Source organism: Marmota monax, unplaced genomic scaffold (genome assembly GCF_021218885.2).
Source record: "Marmota monax isolate L192 unplaced genomic scaffold, Marmota_monax_Labrador192_F-V1.1 WCK01_AAM20220418_F8-fsc00008, whole genome shotgun sequence".
Lineage (NCBI taxonomy): Eukaryota > Metazoa > Chordata > Mammalia > Rodentia > Sciuridae > Marmota > Marmota monax.
The window spans coordinates 123,324-138,687 of NW_026694432.1; the positions used below are offsets into that span (position 1 = coordinate 123,324).

The following is a 15,364-nucleotide window of genomic DNA, read 5'->3' on the forward strand; positions in this document are numbered from 1 at the left end:
TTACTTATGGTAATCATTCTTAGATAATTATTTGTGACTGAATTACTGAATTATTATTGAAGACCCTAGGTTACACAGTATGGCAGTTAAATAAGTAAAACTTAAAAAAATTTTCACTCTCAACTATTTAATGATTAAAATATAGCCTGTTATTGCTCTGAGAGTTTGTTGTTGTTGTTGTCCCCCCTTCCAAATTTTCATTAACATATATTCTATCTCTGTTGCCTCAGTTGTGAGATACTGAAGGAGACACAGAAGTTCCTACTGATACTTCTCAAGGACAAAATTATGTTATTCAAAATAACAAGTATATGTGTGAAAAACAATTTAGCTACAATATTTTTACCTTTATGTTTCAAGAAGTATAAAGAAATTGGAATGAGGTGAAAGGGCATCAGTGTGTAATTTTAGCAATGGTATGTTTTTATATTGCTCAATAAGCTCTACTTTTTTTTTTTTTAGAGAGAGAGAGAGTTTTTTATATTTATTTTTTTTAGTTTTTTGGTGGACACAACATTTTTATTTTTATGTGGTGCTGAGGATTGAACCCAACGCCCGTGCATGCCAGGAGAGCGCGCTATCGCTTGAGCCACATCCCCAGCCCAAAGCTCTACTTTCTTAAGTAATCTTAATATCTTATAGGATAGCTCCTAGCATGAGTGGTAACTTAAGTTTAAATTAACAAAAAATTTTAAAAAGTTCTATTCCTCAGTCAGATGATCTGCATTTCAAGTGCTTAGCAGCCACATAGGATTAGTAACCACCTCTTTGGACAGCAGAAGTAAAGAACATTCTTAGCATCACAGAAAGTTCTGTTACCTCTGGTAGACTATGATATACACATTTCCCTACCCTTCATTTTGCCATATTGTCACTAGTTTTTTTAAATTTATAATTGAAAATGGATGTTAGTGTGTTTTTAAAATACCAACTTTTGCTAACTTCTTAAACTCTTTATTTCCCCCAAATGGTCAATAGTATAGTTAAATCAACACTTTTTTTTCCTTTGCTTTTCTATTCATTAAGATAGTCAACATCTGATAACTTTACCATTATTTAAAACTCTTAAGTGCTTTGATGAATATAGTTGAAGTAATGCTTGTAGAGACAATATGACAGTGTCTGTAAATGCCTCGTACATCATTTACAGTGAAAAAATACTTTTTAAGTCATGATTTTTCCTCCTTTATCTTATTAAGTAAATTATACGGTCTTTTTTTATGGAAACTTCCATAGTTAGAGATGTAAAACAGCAATTTCTTGGTTCTATAGCATGACATAGTTCAGAGCTGAGATTAGAGAAACCCCGTAGAGTTGTTAATACTTGAGGGCATCCCCAACTAGAAAAGTATGTGAATTTAGGCATGGGAGGAAGGAAGGATCTGCTTTAAATTTAGTGTAGGGTCACTGAATCTTAATGATAGATTAAACAAGGGAGGTAGAATAATGAATAGGGGTATGCTGTGTGTAGCACTAATACCAGAAGTCCATGGTTTGTGGAGGTTTTTTAATGTCCTTTCCCATATGGTTTTGAATAGAGCCAGGTTATGGCAGGGATGAGCTAAGGAATAGCTTTGTTAATGAATAAATAGAAGTAATTTTTTAAACAGGAGACTTCAGGCAGTTTATTTAGAGTGCCTACTTATTTAATGAATTGTGTGGTCAATTTTTTCCCCTGAACTTAATAATACATTAAGTGGAAATGCTAAGGTATTCCTGGTATTTTCTTTCAAAATAAGCTATATCTACATTACAGTGCCAGTCTTAACAGTGAAATCCATGAGTTGGAATTTAACTACCTTAATTAAAGCCAGCTGTATGGAGCTTCTGAACATTGATGGCATCATTTCTTAGGGTTTGGTGTACACTATTAGACATTAATTCAGTGTCCATTCACTTGATAAGATTTGATTAAATTGTCATTTGGACCCAGTTTCCAACTCTATCTCATTTGCCTGAAGTTAACTAGGTGTATAATTTTGGTGCTTAGTCTCTTACTGTAACTTTTCTGTTGGCATAGTAAGTACTTTTCTTAGGATACCCTCTCTGCCCTCTCACCCACATTTCTCTGAGGAATGCTGAAAGCTGATCTTGAAAAGTGTCAAGTTAGAATTTTAAAATCTTATCAAATACAATTTTAAATATCTCTTAGGGCTAGTCCTTGGAGAAACTTACTTTACATTTCCTAAAAAAGAGGTTATGTAGGTTGTCTCTGGTGCCCCAGTTATGCAGAGTGAAGGGAAATGTAACTCTCCTGACTCCAGGGCCCCAAATGCAAACACTGGCCTAGTTGTTCCCAAACTTTCTTCTTGATGTGGATGACTTGAATGGTTTATTTTCACTTGATGAGCCACACCCCCAGGCCACTTTAGTATTCATGGCAGACCTCAACACTAAGTCCCTTTGTTGTCTTTGTTTTTTGCATTTTTTTGTTAACAAGAAAAGATAAAATTATGAGAGACCTGATTATAGACTGATTGCTGATGGTTTCCCACCACTTTTTTCACATCTCAGAGAAAGCAAAGACCTGGATGGACAACAGAAAGCAGCAAAGCAAACATAAACATTATGTCTGAGCATCATTGTACTATCAGAGTAAGAAAGGATATGTAGTCTTTATCAAAATATGAAGGTGGTTTTTTATCAAAAATATTAAATCATCAGCATTTAAAAAATTTTAAAGTTTGCTATACAAGTGATTCTCTTTAAGAAAAAAAATTAGAAAAAAATGGATTAAGAATGCTTAAAATTTTTGTTATCATTCTGACTTAGGCATTAACAAAATGAATGGCATTTAGGAAAGTAGCTTAATTGTCTGTGTATGCGTACACATACACAAATGTATGTTTTAACTCCTTGATTTTAACTCACTTGAAATTAAAATCAAAAAGTAAATGCAATTTTACAAAAATAAATTGGCAGATTATGTTAATGGTATTGTCCCCTGTCTTATTTCTCATAGATGCATTTTTATTTTAGAATTTAGAGACATTACAAATGAAACAAAACTAATTGTTTCTGATGAGTTTCTCTTGTCCAAATCAAAAGCATAGAAAAGGAATTGGCAAGAGTGCCCAACTTTTGACAGAGGGAAAACTGGAATAACAAGATAGGGCATAATTGATTTAGTGCACATTAGCCAAGTAAAAGTAGCAGGCCCCTAGTGTGAATGTCCAAAACCCTTATATTAGTAAGGACTGAGGGAGATTCAGAAGGCATTGGCCAAAAGTTTATTAAAGGTAGAGCCTTTGCTAACTCTCACATGATAAAGTTTACTATTTTAATGTATGGTTCTCCTTTTATCTTGATCTATTTTCCTTGAAAATTTTTTATCTTGCCATTTTTCTCCCAGTTGTATGTGACACCAGGAACCTGCCCTCTTACTGTGAAGGCAGCATTTAATTGTTGAACAATAATAAGTTTCTATTTGCTCTGGCAGTTGTCCTTCCTAATAGCATTTTAAAAGTACAAAGTTGACAGCCTGTAACTGCTCTTCATTGCCTGTTGCAGTACAACAGTTGTGAAAAGGTTAACTTGTAATCATGATGGAGGCTTGATGGGTAGTTGGTCACTCTCACTTTTTACCATTTAATGTTCACCATTCAAAGTATAAATGTTCTCAGGAAATTCTTAAATGTTAAGGCCAACCTTAGCAACTTAGCGAGTCTCTGAGCACCTTGATAAGACCCTATCTTAAAAAAAAAACAAACAAAAAAAGCAAGCCTATGGTATAGTTCAGTGATAAAGCATCTCTGGGTTCAATTCCCTAGTAACCACCTCCCCCTCAAAAAACTTACATGTTACAAATGTCATGTGAAAAATAATTTTAAAGATAATTTATTACAACCTTTTATTTCATAGTTAGAAAATTCAGGCTAAGAAAAGATACGTCATAGTTATGAAAGAACCTAGACTTTAGAATTCCATAGAACTAAATTACATCTTGGTCTCAGCGCTAACTGGAGTAACCTTGAACAAATTGTTTATTGTTTCTGAGCCTCAGTTTCTGTATTTGCAAAATGAAAATAATAATACATGTAAAAGGTTATTTTGAGGATAATAACATTAACATATATCATATGCATATATCATATGCAAGATGTTTAATACAAGTTCAATTTTGCCTTTGTCTTTCCTTCCCCTTTGCTTTTCTTTTATTCAGTATCACTCAGATAATTAGTGGCCCAGCCGAAATAAAAACCTGGTTGGTTCTGATTCAAATGCATTGCTTTACTTTGAATAAAAACCAATTAAAAATTTTTCCTACTACTACACAAGAGAAATTTAGAAAGAGTAGATATACAGAAATCTAAAATTCTTCTTCTTCTTTTTTTTTTTTTTCCTTTATGGTGTTGGGAATTGAATCTAGTGCCTTGCACATGCTAGGCAAGTACTCTACCTCTGAGCTACATCCCTATGTCCTAGTTTTTCTTTAATACTATGTGACCACTTTGTGTGTGTGTGTCGGGGGCGGGTGTTACTGGGGAGTGAACCCAGGGCCTTACCCATGTTAGACAAGCACCATGAAACTGAGCTACATCCCCAGCCCTTTTTATTCAATTTTGAGGCAGGATCTCAGTAAGTTGCCCAGGCTGGACATGAGCTTGGGATCCTCCTGTCTTAGCCTCCTGAGTAACTGGTGTTACAGGTGTATATCACTGTGTCCAGCCTCAGGTAACAACTTTTAATGTTATTATATATTCTTCTACATTAGGGGTTAGGAAATGGTGGGTTTGGTTCCCCCATCCCCGCTTTGGTAAAAGACTGGACAGTAAATATTTTAGGATTTTCAAACTATGTAGTCTGTTGTATCTATTTAACTCTGCTCTCCTGGTAGTGTAGAAGTAATTGAAGATAGTATGTAAACAAAAGGAGGTGACTGTGTTCTAGTGTAACTTTACTGACAAAAACAACACACTGATTTTGGCCTCTGGGATATAGTTTACTGACCCTGGCTTAATAGCATTGTGTTAATGGCTGCATGGTATTTATTTATTTAACTATCCTCATATTGGATATTAGATTCTGCCATTTTTTTGTGTGTGGTGATAAACAAGATTGCAATAAATGCTTTTGGAGCTAAATATTTGGTTTCATGTATGAGTATGTCTTAAATTAATTGTATGTTGCTTCTGACATTATATCAGATTTTTACATACAACAATTCAGACTTAAAACATTTCTTTTTTTAAGTATTTATTTTTTAGTTATAGGTGGACACAATGTCTTTATTTTACTTTATGTGGTGCTGAGGATCAAACCCAGTGCCTCTCGCATGCCAGGCACATGCTCTACCTCTGAGCCACAACCCTAGCCCTTAAAACATTTCTGATATGCAAGTATTTCATGGTTTATATTACTAATCTTTTTTTTTTTTTTTTTTGTAGTTGCTGAAGATTGAACACAGGACCTTGTACATGCTAAGCAAATGCTCTACCACAGGGCCCCTATGTGACCAATTTTTAAAGTCATATATAAAATTGAACTTTACAAAATGAGTGTTAATTAAACTAGAATTGTTTAAACTGTTTATGATTGTTGCAGTTATTTGTGTTTCACTGTGGGTTTAATATTTTTTCCCTTCCTAGAGGAATTATAAAATAATTTATTTGCTTTTAGTTTCTTTTAACTGGGGAAATTTTAAGAGCCTTTACTGAATGACTGCTGTTTTATTTACTGCAGACAGTAAGAACCATTTGCTTCTATCGTATTTATTAGGCTGTCAAATGGAAAAAAAAGTTCTCTCACTGTTTCCATAAAATGCAGAGCAGAAATATTGCCATCAAAGACAAGTTTTTTTTTTTGTTGTTGTTGTTTTTGTACCAGAGATTAAACCAAGGGACACTTAACCACTGAGCCACATCTCCAGCCCATTTTTTAAAATTAATTAATTAATTTAGAGACAGGATTTCACTAAGTTGCATAGATCCTCACTAAATTGCTTAGGCTGGCTTTTGAACTTGTGATCCTCCTGCCTCGGCCTTCAGAGTTTCTAGGATTACTGGTGTGTGCCACCATGCCCAGCAAGGACAAGGTCTTGACTAATTTACATGAGAGTAAACTTTTGAGTCGTACTTCAGTTGTCCTATGAGAGATAAAAATGAATGAATAAATAAAGAAATCTGCTTATAGTCTTTGATATGGCTCAAACATAATTATCTGGTGTTTAGGAACATTTCTTCAATTCAGGTGTTATGTTCAGGTGTCTTCCAAGTTTATTTATTATGACCATTTGATTTTCAGTTTTAATGTAATGTACAAGTGTATTTCATAGCCAGAAAGCAATCACACTTAAGCCTTAGGCAGAAAAACTGAAGCTTAGTGCAGGTTTTCAATCAGTAGAAATTTAGACTAAAAGCTATGAAATCTGAAGCAAAGAGATAGTGATTTCTCACCTTAATTTCTGAGTCTAATAAGATTATTTATCCATACAAAATTATACCATTTTTACAATTTCTGTGACAAATCATTAATCATATTTATTTTCAGATGAACTGGCCACCTCAGACAGAGTTCAAAACTGTTTAGGATTAGCTAATTAAAGAGGCATGACTATCTGGAAGAGGCTGTATACATAATTTGTACATCTGAAATCAGTGCTTCTTATTCATTTTATTTATTTGTTTGTGGTACCCTGGGTTGAACCTGGGGATACTTAACTGCTGAGTTGTATCCCCATCCCTTTTAAATTTTTTTTATTTTGAGACAGGGTCTCACCAAGTTTCTTAGGGCCTCCCTAAATTGCTGATGCTGGCTTTGAATTTAGGATCCTCCTGCCTCAGCCTCCCTAAGTAAGTGGCTTTAAAGGTGCATACCACTGGGCCTGACTTGAAAGCAGTGCTTCTTAAACTTCAGATTGCTAGGAATCACCCTGAGAGCTGGTTACAGTTCAGCTTGCTGGACCAGAATGTCCAGCATGCCAGGTTTACTACAGGGCTCAGGAATGTGCATTTCTCACAGCTTCTAGTTGCTATTCCATCTACCTCACTTTGAAAACCACTGTTACAAAAAAATCACTGACCCATATTTTTTCATTTATTATTTCAGTATCTGCAACTTTACAATTTTTCTAAATCCTGCTACCCAGAAAACTCTTAAAATGTACCTCCTTGTAGTTTGTGAAATATACTTGGCTGTTTTTATATACTAAACATTTTCTTGGCAGATTAGCAGTCATCTTTTATCTTTAAGATCCATACTTAACCTTTCACTACAGATATAACCTTTCACTACAGATATTAGTTTGTTTTAAAAAAATCCATGACTAATAGTTTAGTCACTTTAAATATAACTTTGTAATTTTCAACGTTTTTTGCCCACACCAGACTTTTAGTATAGGAAATTGGGACTATAGCCATGTTTCTATTGAAAATGTTATTCTTGGTAGTTTTTTCAGGATGGTCAGAATATATTTACAATTATATTCATTTAAACTAGATTTTGTATTTGACTCACTTTGTCATTACCACAGTAATTTCTTTAAATGCTAACCATCTAGTTTCTTTATAAGTGGATGAGAATTGAAATCAATTTTTAAAGTATGATCCAAAGCAGAACTAACTTACAGTTATTGAAATGAAGAATTCATTTAGAACCAAAAGATGTTTTAAAGGTACAGAATATAGTCATTTCAAAGCCTGATTGAAAGCAACTTCATTTTTATCCTTTTCTTGAAACAATATCTTCATTGTTTTCTAGAAAGATGGTATTTGAGAAAAAGAAATGTCTTGAGTTACTGTTTTTATGAAGAGAGAATTGCTCAGTCTTTTAAATAGTTAATGAGAAGAAGTAATAGTTAAACACTTGAAGCATTGATTTCTGATTTGAATTCTCCAACACAGGCCAGCCCTGGGGGAAGAAAAAAAAAAAAGCTTGCTAATTAACATTTGATTACTGATGCCACCTTCTCATTCCCCTTGCACCATCCGGTTTCAAGTGCTTTTTTGTTCAGGAAAGATTTCTAGAAGGGTTTAACTTGCATCTTAATAAAACAAATCCATGTGCAACTGCAATGTGTGTATAATGTGTTTTGAAAGAAAGGGAGGGGGAAGCATGAGATATGAAGTATGTTTTCAAAAACCCACTCTGAATCAGAAATGATTGGTTTCTAACCATATAAGCCTTTCAGAGTACCAATGATTGCTAAGAAACTGGAACTAAGCCTAGTCTGTATGCCTTATTTTGATTTAAACATACAAATACTTGTTTGTTCCATGCAGTTGTTAATAGCACATTCTTAACCAGAGTATTATTTGATAGTGTGAAATACTTGGAACTCACAGTTTGATATATTTAAACTTTGGATAAGCTCAGGTTCTAATATGACCAGAGGCCTCTTTCTTGTAAGAATGAGATGGATGTCTGTAGTTTCAGGATTACATTTTGAAAAGCCTCTAATGTGCCATAGTATCTTAATTTAGAAAATCTAGAAACTGGAAAGCTAATTGATGGCTATTCTAAGCCCTTGGCAATTAAATATTTTGTTTTATTTTTGTTACGTTAAAATGTTTGATATGTGAAGAATCCTCAGCCAGATTTCAAAAATCTTTAAGTTAATAAAGCTTTAAAACTAACTCTTAAGTAGTAGTAATTCTGGGAAAACCATAACCTCAGTGATTAACATTTGATTGAGGGAATAATTGTTTGGGAAACCAATGTACCAGGTTTTATTTTGAAGTGAGATTTTATAAGGGAAAAAACTAATAAGGTTTTTTAAAAAAGGGAAAATAAAAGAAAAGACTAAGATTTTTCTTTATCCAAAGAAAATCCATCAAAAAATGCTTATTTTGTCTTTGTTTCTCACCTGAAATTATTTGCAGTTTTTCTTTTTGATGTATTATATTTATCAAATCTGTTATTCTTCCATTTTCTTGCTTTGATGATTATATTAATTTCCCTCATTACCTTTTTTTTGTCTTGCATATATTTAACTGTTCTATTTCTGCATTTAGGATTAGCTCCAACATTCTCATGAAATCATGGAATTTTAGAGCTTTGAAAATCAGAAGTGATCATGTTTTAATATCTTCTATGATTGAGGAAACTAAATCTCAGAAATGACTCCACCAGTTTGCCCATAGTAATAGCTGTGCAGAATTAGGATTAGAAATCTAGTTCTCTGCTTCTCTTTATGCCACAACATATCAAACTCTGTGGCTTTTTTTTTTCCCTATTAGAATCAGCTTTCCCTTGAATAATACCTGAATGACATTTGAAATTCCCTGAAATGCTTTCTAAAATTTTTTTGATATTTTTTCAAATTTTATTTTCTATTCTAATTTGTTATATACGATAGCAGAATACATTACAATTCATATTACACATCTAGAGCACATTTTTTTATATCTCTGGTTGTATACAAAGTATATTCACACCATTCATGTCTTCATACCTTCGTGTCTTCATACCTTACACTCTAAATGTTTGACTAACATTAGCTCACAAGGAATGACTTCATTATTACTAAGCTTTATATTTTCCAATTTGAAAACCTATGAACAACTCATTTGAGTCTAGTCTGAGCCTTAACATTTAGCCTTTACCAAATATTTTAAGAAATTCTGATGGCATTTAACTAAAAAGTAAAACTGATTAAAAGTTTAAGTGAATAAAAGGAAGAATTTGTAGGAAATGAATATTATGCAAATTCTTTTATAATTTTATATTGAATAGGTCATAATAAAATAATCTTTTTCAGTGCTAAGTTTAGCATTGAAATTTGTATAGATTGAGAAAATGTAAAATTTGAAATAGAGATCATGGCTTAGTTTTTTAATATTAATTATGGTATATAAATAGATATTAACAATGAAAGTCTGATAAACAAATCAGTTCCATATTAATTCTGTACTATTTCAAATTAATCTGATTTATATTTCAATCACAATTTTCTTATCTGAAGCTATAAGAAAAACATTAAATTATCCCTTTCAAAAAGTCTAAATAAACTATGGAAAATCTGTTATCAATCTAGAACTCCTGATCCAACACAGTATAATTTGTAATGTAATTTTAATGTTCAGCTGGTAATCAAAGCATTTATTAAATTCCTCCAGAACTAATTGAAACATTTGCATAGTTTAGCAGCCTGAAATCTCATAGATTTAGAGCTTAATGCAAAACAAGAATTGAGAAGATTATGATGGTTGGGTATGGTCTTGAGCCAATGCTGATCAAAGAAAATGTGTAAGACAAAAAGGCCCTTAGGAAATGTTACCCAGTGAAGTGCCACTTGTCCTTAACTGGAATTTAACAGTCTCTAAAGATGAAACTCCATCAGAAGCAGTACAATAATGGCAGCTGGGCATGCCAGTCACAGCAACCCGGCGTGTGTGTGTGTGTGTGTGTGTGTGTGTGTGTGTGTGTTTTCTTTCCACCCCTCTCAAGTGCTCTGAAGTCTCAGATCAGTCACTTTCCTCCCCTCACTTTCTCTTTTTCCCTCTGTCTCTTCTCATCTCTTTGTGTCCCTCCCCCATCTTTCTTCCCATGTCTCTATCCCTCTCCTTCTCTCTCCATTCTCCTTCTCTGAGAGAGTTGAATAAACTCTTTTGTTGGCTTCATGATGACTTTAAATTCATTTGTGTAATTTTATACACAGTTGTATTTTTTTATTCAGGTTTCCCAAAATTCTAATTTTTTAAAGAAATCTTTTATACTTTATCATTGTGTACATTTTGGATTTTTCCCTTTCCTGCAGGATTATGACTTAAAATTTTAATTAAATATAACCATTGGTAAAAATAACAGTTTTTATCTCTATTACTAAAATCACCATGCATTTGGCATTTTTGTCATCACTTGTGCTTCTTCCATACAGTGGTAAATCTTCTTATTGTTGATAAACATGGAATTATTTTTGAAAAACCAGTTTGTTTTTACTTAAATTGTTGTTTGGTGGTTATGGTTTAACACAGGATTCTTTTGGCTTAATCTTAGAGTAGTCTGTGAATTTAGCCTTTCCATTGGAACAATCAAACATTAGCCTAATATGCTTTACATGGTACTCTCTCAGCCAAGTTCTGTCTGCGTTAACCAGTTTATTCTATGACAAGTTGCTTAACAGATGTCATTCTAGGGAGAACAATGAAGCCAAATACTTGTGCAATGGCTAACATTACTCTAACTTTGATCACTTTTGTTCAGCACATCAGTCTGGCATTGTGCTTTATACCAACATAACACTATAGCCAGAACATGCTTTTCAGGCTTAGAATAGTGAAGGAATGTTATTCAATTCAGTGCAGTTACAGATGAGTTAATGAAAGAAGAAAATACTGTTTATTTCATAATACCATAGTGTTGTATTTTGGAATTAAGGTAGAATTTAAAGAATTTCATGCCACAGTTATTTGTTTATGTATTCACAGTAGTCTATACTTTCTAATACTAGAGTAGCCTTGCCACCTTTCCAACAGATGTAAATATTTTTTCTGCCTTTTCCACAAATAACTGATGGATTTTGATGTCTTTAGACAATCTAAAAATAACTTTTAAGGAAAGAAATTTTGCCTTAAAGGCCAGAGAAAACCCATACTCCCTCTTCTGAATTTTCCCTCTTCAAAAATAAAATTCTTTGGATTTGTGGAACACCTTTTTCTTTTAAGAGCACTAATCTTTATCCATAACAGAATAGTCTTAACTAGTGAAAATGGTGAGAGGGATAGGCCAGTTACATTTGGTGAAATTGTTGGGTTGATAATGACTGATGAAAATTTCCAAACTCGATGTGACTTAGTGTAAACAAAATAATGCATGGTAGACTGACCATTGCTAAGAACTATGAAGAAAAGCTATTTGTTTGAATTGAGTGGGGATCAAGACATGTCCCAAGCTCCTCAGATCTCATTTACTAAGTCCTTTTTTCCACAGGTGTACCATAGTGATAAAAATAGATTGAGTTCCATGTTTTGTTTTTCCTTTCTCTTGTGAACATATCTCCCTATTTCACTGGAAGGGTAACTTAGATGTGTTTATGATAGTATAATAAAGAGTAATGTGATAACAAAATGCTATAATTGGACAATATGATACTTCAGGTTTCTGCATTTCAAAAACATGAATGAATGCTGTTTGTTGAAGTATGAACAACTATATTGAAATCTTATTACAGAACATCTTATGTGCAACATTTTGTCAGAGTAATTGTGCTCTAAATAACCTAGAGTTCATTAAAGTGGATAGTTTTAGTTTCTCCATTGTTATAATTGGTTAATTTAATTGCAAATAAAAAATAGAATTTCTGTATGCTATTTAGAGAAAAAAAAAGCCAAAGATATGATGCTTTTTAATTACTGGATTACTGGATAAAGTTTAACCTTCCAACACCCTATCTTATCAGTTCCTCTCCTTTAAAAATGAAAGGTATAATGTTGCTGCTGGGAAAAACAGATTTAAAAATCATTAATAGCTTCTACTGTATATTCTTTCTAGAAAGTTTATAAATATTATACTAATGGATAGCTCTGGTGTTAGTAAATATTGTGTTGAAATAGTTTTTAATTTGATATCATTGGAAATAAATAACCTATACTGCTTTATTAAGTTTTTAATCTTTGAATCTTATATGTATATAAAAAAGGACAACTTCAGTCTCTCACCATCCCCAACCCCAAAAAGAACAAACAAACAATGCTTTGTTTCTCTCTCCCATTTGGAAACTTGAAATATATTTGAAAAAATTACACACTTTAAACCTTAAAAGAATTATAAACATTAATAATTGTAGTCTGTACTAAATGAAATGTGTCCTTGAAGTTTCTTGATTAAAAAGAAACTTGAAGTCAATGAGGAGTAAATAATCAAGGAGGAATGGTGTTTCTAGAACTTTAAAAATTTTAAAAATTTCATGTAGCCTTCACCAAAATTCTGCTTATAGATTTGGTTTTGTTTTGTTTTTTACAATGTTTTTTCTTAGTTTCAAATTCTTATTCTGAATCTAAAAGAAATGTTGAAATGCCTTGTCTTTCATATAAATAGACTGAAACTACCATAAGTCATGTGGAACCCCTATCATAATTGTGCCCCCCCCCTTTTTTTTAATAGGTAAAGAGAAATGTGTATGACCTTACAAGTATACCCGTTCGACATCAGTTATGGGAGGGCTGGCCACCCTCTGCCACAGATGACTCAGTAAGTAACAGACAAGTTCTCAATTTTGTATCTTTTCCCTTTTTTTGCCACTTTCAGTCATAATTGGTCTTGCTAACATGCAGAATCAAATGCTTCAGATATTCACCTGAGAAAGTCAAATAATGTGAAAATAAAAGCAGTTGTAATAATTTAAGCTCACTTGCAGAACAAATACTATAAGCCAAACACATCAACATTCCATTGGAAATGTTTGAATGTCAGTATCAGGAGTTTGATGCTGCTTGATTTGACTTAAATTTTTTCTTCATATAGAATATATTTTCTTCAGAAGAACATACATAAATATATATATAGTGAAATGTTCAAAAGAATTTTCCTTAATTACAGATACTTCAAAATCATCCTAATCATTATATTTAATATTAAGACTACATTTCCCAGATTATACTGGTGCTCTAAAAAATGAATGATTAAATTTGATATCTCATAGCCCTTTAGCCTTAAACAGTTCTATAAGTTTCAGTTTCATAAAAAACTTTAGTCTATCATTTTTACCTGTTATATTTATTTCTAGTGATTTTCTACTATAAATTTTGAAACCTTTCCTACTTCTGTCTCATTTCCTATAATTATCCTTGTCCAAGAGAATATTATCTAAGGAAGTTAACTGAGGTTTTGGGCACTTTGCCCATACAATATCTATATTCAAAAGATGCTCATTAAATAAAAGTAAAATTTAGAATGTTTCAGGAATTCTAAGTTAAATCTAATTTTTAAAATAAGGCTAAAAAGAAATCAGGACTATGTCAACCTCTTGTAATAATAAGTAGTCAATTATTCTTGACTAAGAATTAAATTACCTTTTTATATTTTCTACTATATATTATATTTCTGTCTGGGTACTAACTATTTCTCCCTTTCTTGCACCACCATCATACATTTTAATATAAAAAAAATTCTTGGTACAAGATAGAAAAATTTTAAGAGTTGGTTAATGTAGATGCTGCTTGGGTCTGTGCTTTGGAAAGTACTTTGTGAATTAACAAAAACTTAAAAAAAAACAAAAAACAGAAAAGAGCAAAAAAGAAAAATTTTTTAAATGAATGATTCCAGGAAAAAAAATGTTTTAGGTATACACAATTACATTTATTTCTGAAAAGCTCATTTTAACATTAATATTATATCATTAGACTTATTGGCTGGTTCACCATTACTAAGAATAGTGGCTATAGTTGTTTTGTTTTCTTTGTTAGGTTGGGAAATTTGGTAGAAAATTTATGACGTGTTTATAAAAACAAAAAGTTTTATTATTCATAATTGTCAGCCTACTGTTTACTAAGGAGACATGAGGAAACTAGAAATGTTGGTTGTATTGTCTAAAAACCTGTTACAATAAATAATAACATTAACAGAAGAAAATAATTAATAAAATCTGAGCATTTCACTAAAATTCTATGAGCTTCACTTACCTCACTCTTTTGCAACATTGTTATAATGATTAGTGATAATATATTTTCACTACCTGGCTCATAGTAGGCACTGTATCTGAGAGTTAATATTGTAATTAATATTAAGATAACGCAAAAAGGACCATAGGCAAGAATTGACTGTTTAAATAATGAAATGATGTCTGAGATTTGAGTAAGAATAAAGGCAATACAAATTAGGTATCTATTGATCATTATTGAATCTGAGCAATGGATGTATTAAGTTTATATATTATTTAAAGGTTTCCATGATAAAAGTTTTAAAGCAAAAATAAATATCTGGTTTAAGAGCAAGGTTATAATAAACCATATGTAATAAGGCTTATTACCTTATTGCATAAAGTAATAAAAGAAAGTCTAGAAATGTGAGACTACACTGGCTTCAGAACAGATTCATTAACTTCAGTGCTTGAGTTTAAGCAAAAATGTCTTGTGTTGCATACTTGTAGAAACCAGACTGAAATAGGCTCATCAGGTGTAAGTTCAAGAGGAAAATTCAATGAAATATGAACAATTCTTCTATAACAAAGTGTCTTTACACATTTTCAGTGCTAAATCATTAAATTCAGTTGACACAGTCTTTTATGAGACCTATGTGTAATGATTTTTATAACATTTAAATTTTTACCAAATGATTGTAATGCAGTTTTACTGCTATAGGACAATATGGAAAGCAGGTGAAACTAACAGTATCCACAATATCCAAGAATGTAATGCTACCTAGTGCTGCATCTAAATCACAATAAGTACAAGAGTTTGGAATCCCCATTAAGAGGCTTGATTCTTTT

General features: G+C 32.2%; 1 protein-coding gene across 2 annotated transcripts in view; it reads left to right on the forward strand.

Annotated features, from left to right (window-relative positions):
- Nucleotides 1-15,364, forward strand: part of Faf1 (Fas associated factor 1) — a 287,958-nt gene that overhangs the window by 90,713 nt on the left and 181,881 nt on the right. For both annotated transcript variants that reach the window (XM_046468956.2, XM_058570760.1), the window contains exon 6: nt 13,042-13,128. In XM_046468956.2, the coding sequence (XP_046324912.2) occupies nt 13,042-13,128 (87 nt within the window). The remainder of the gene's footprint in view (nt 1-13,041; nt 13,129-15,364) is intronic.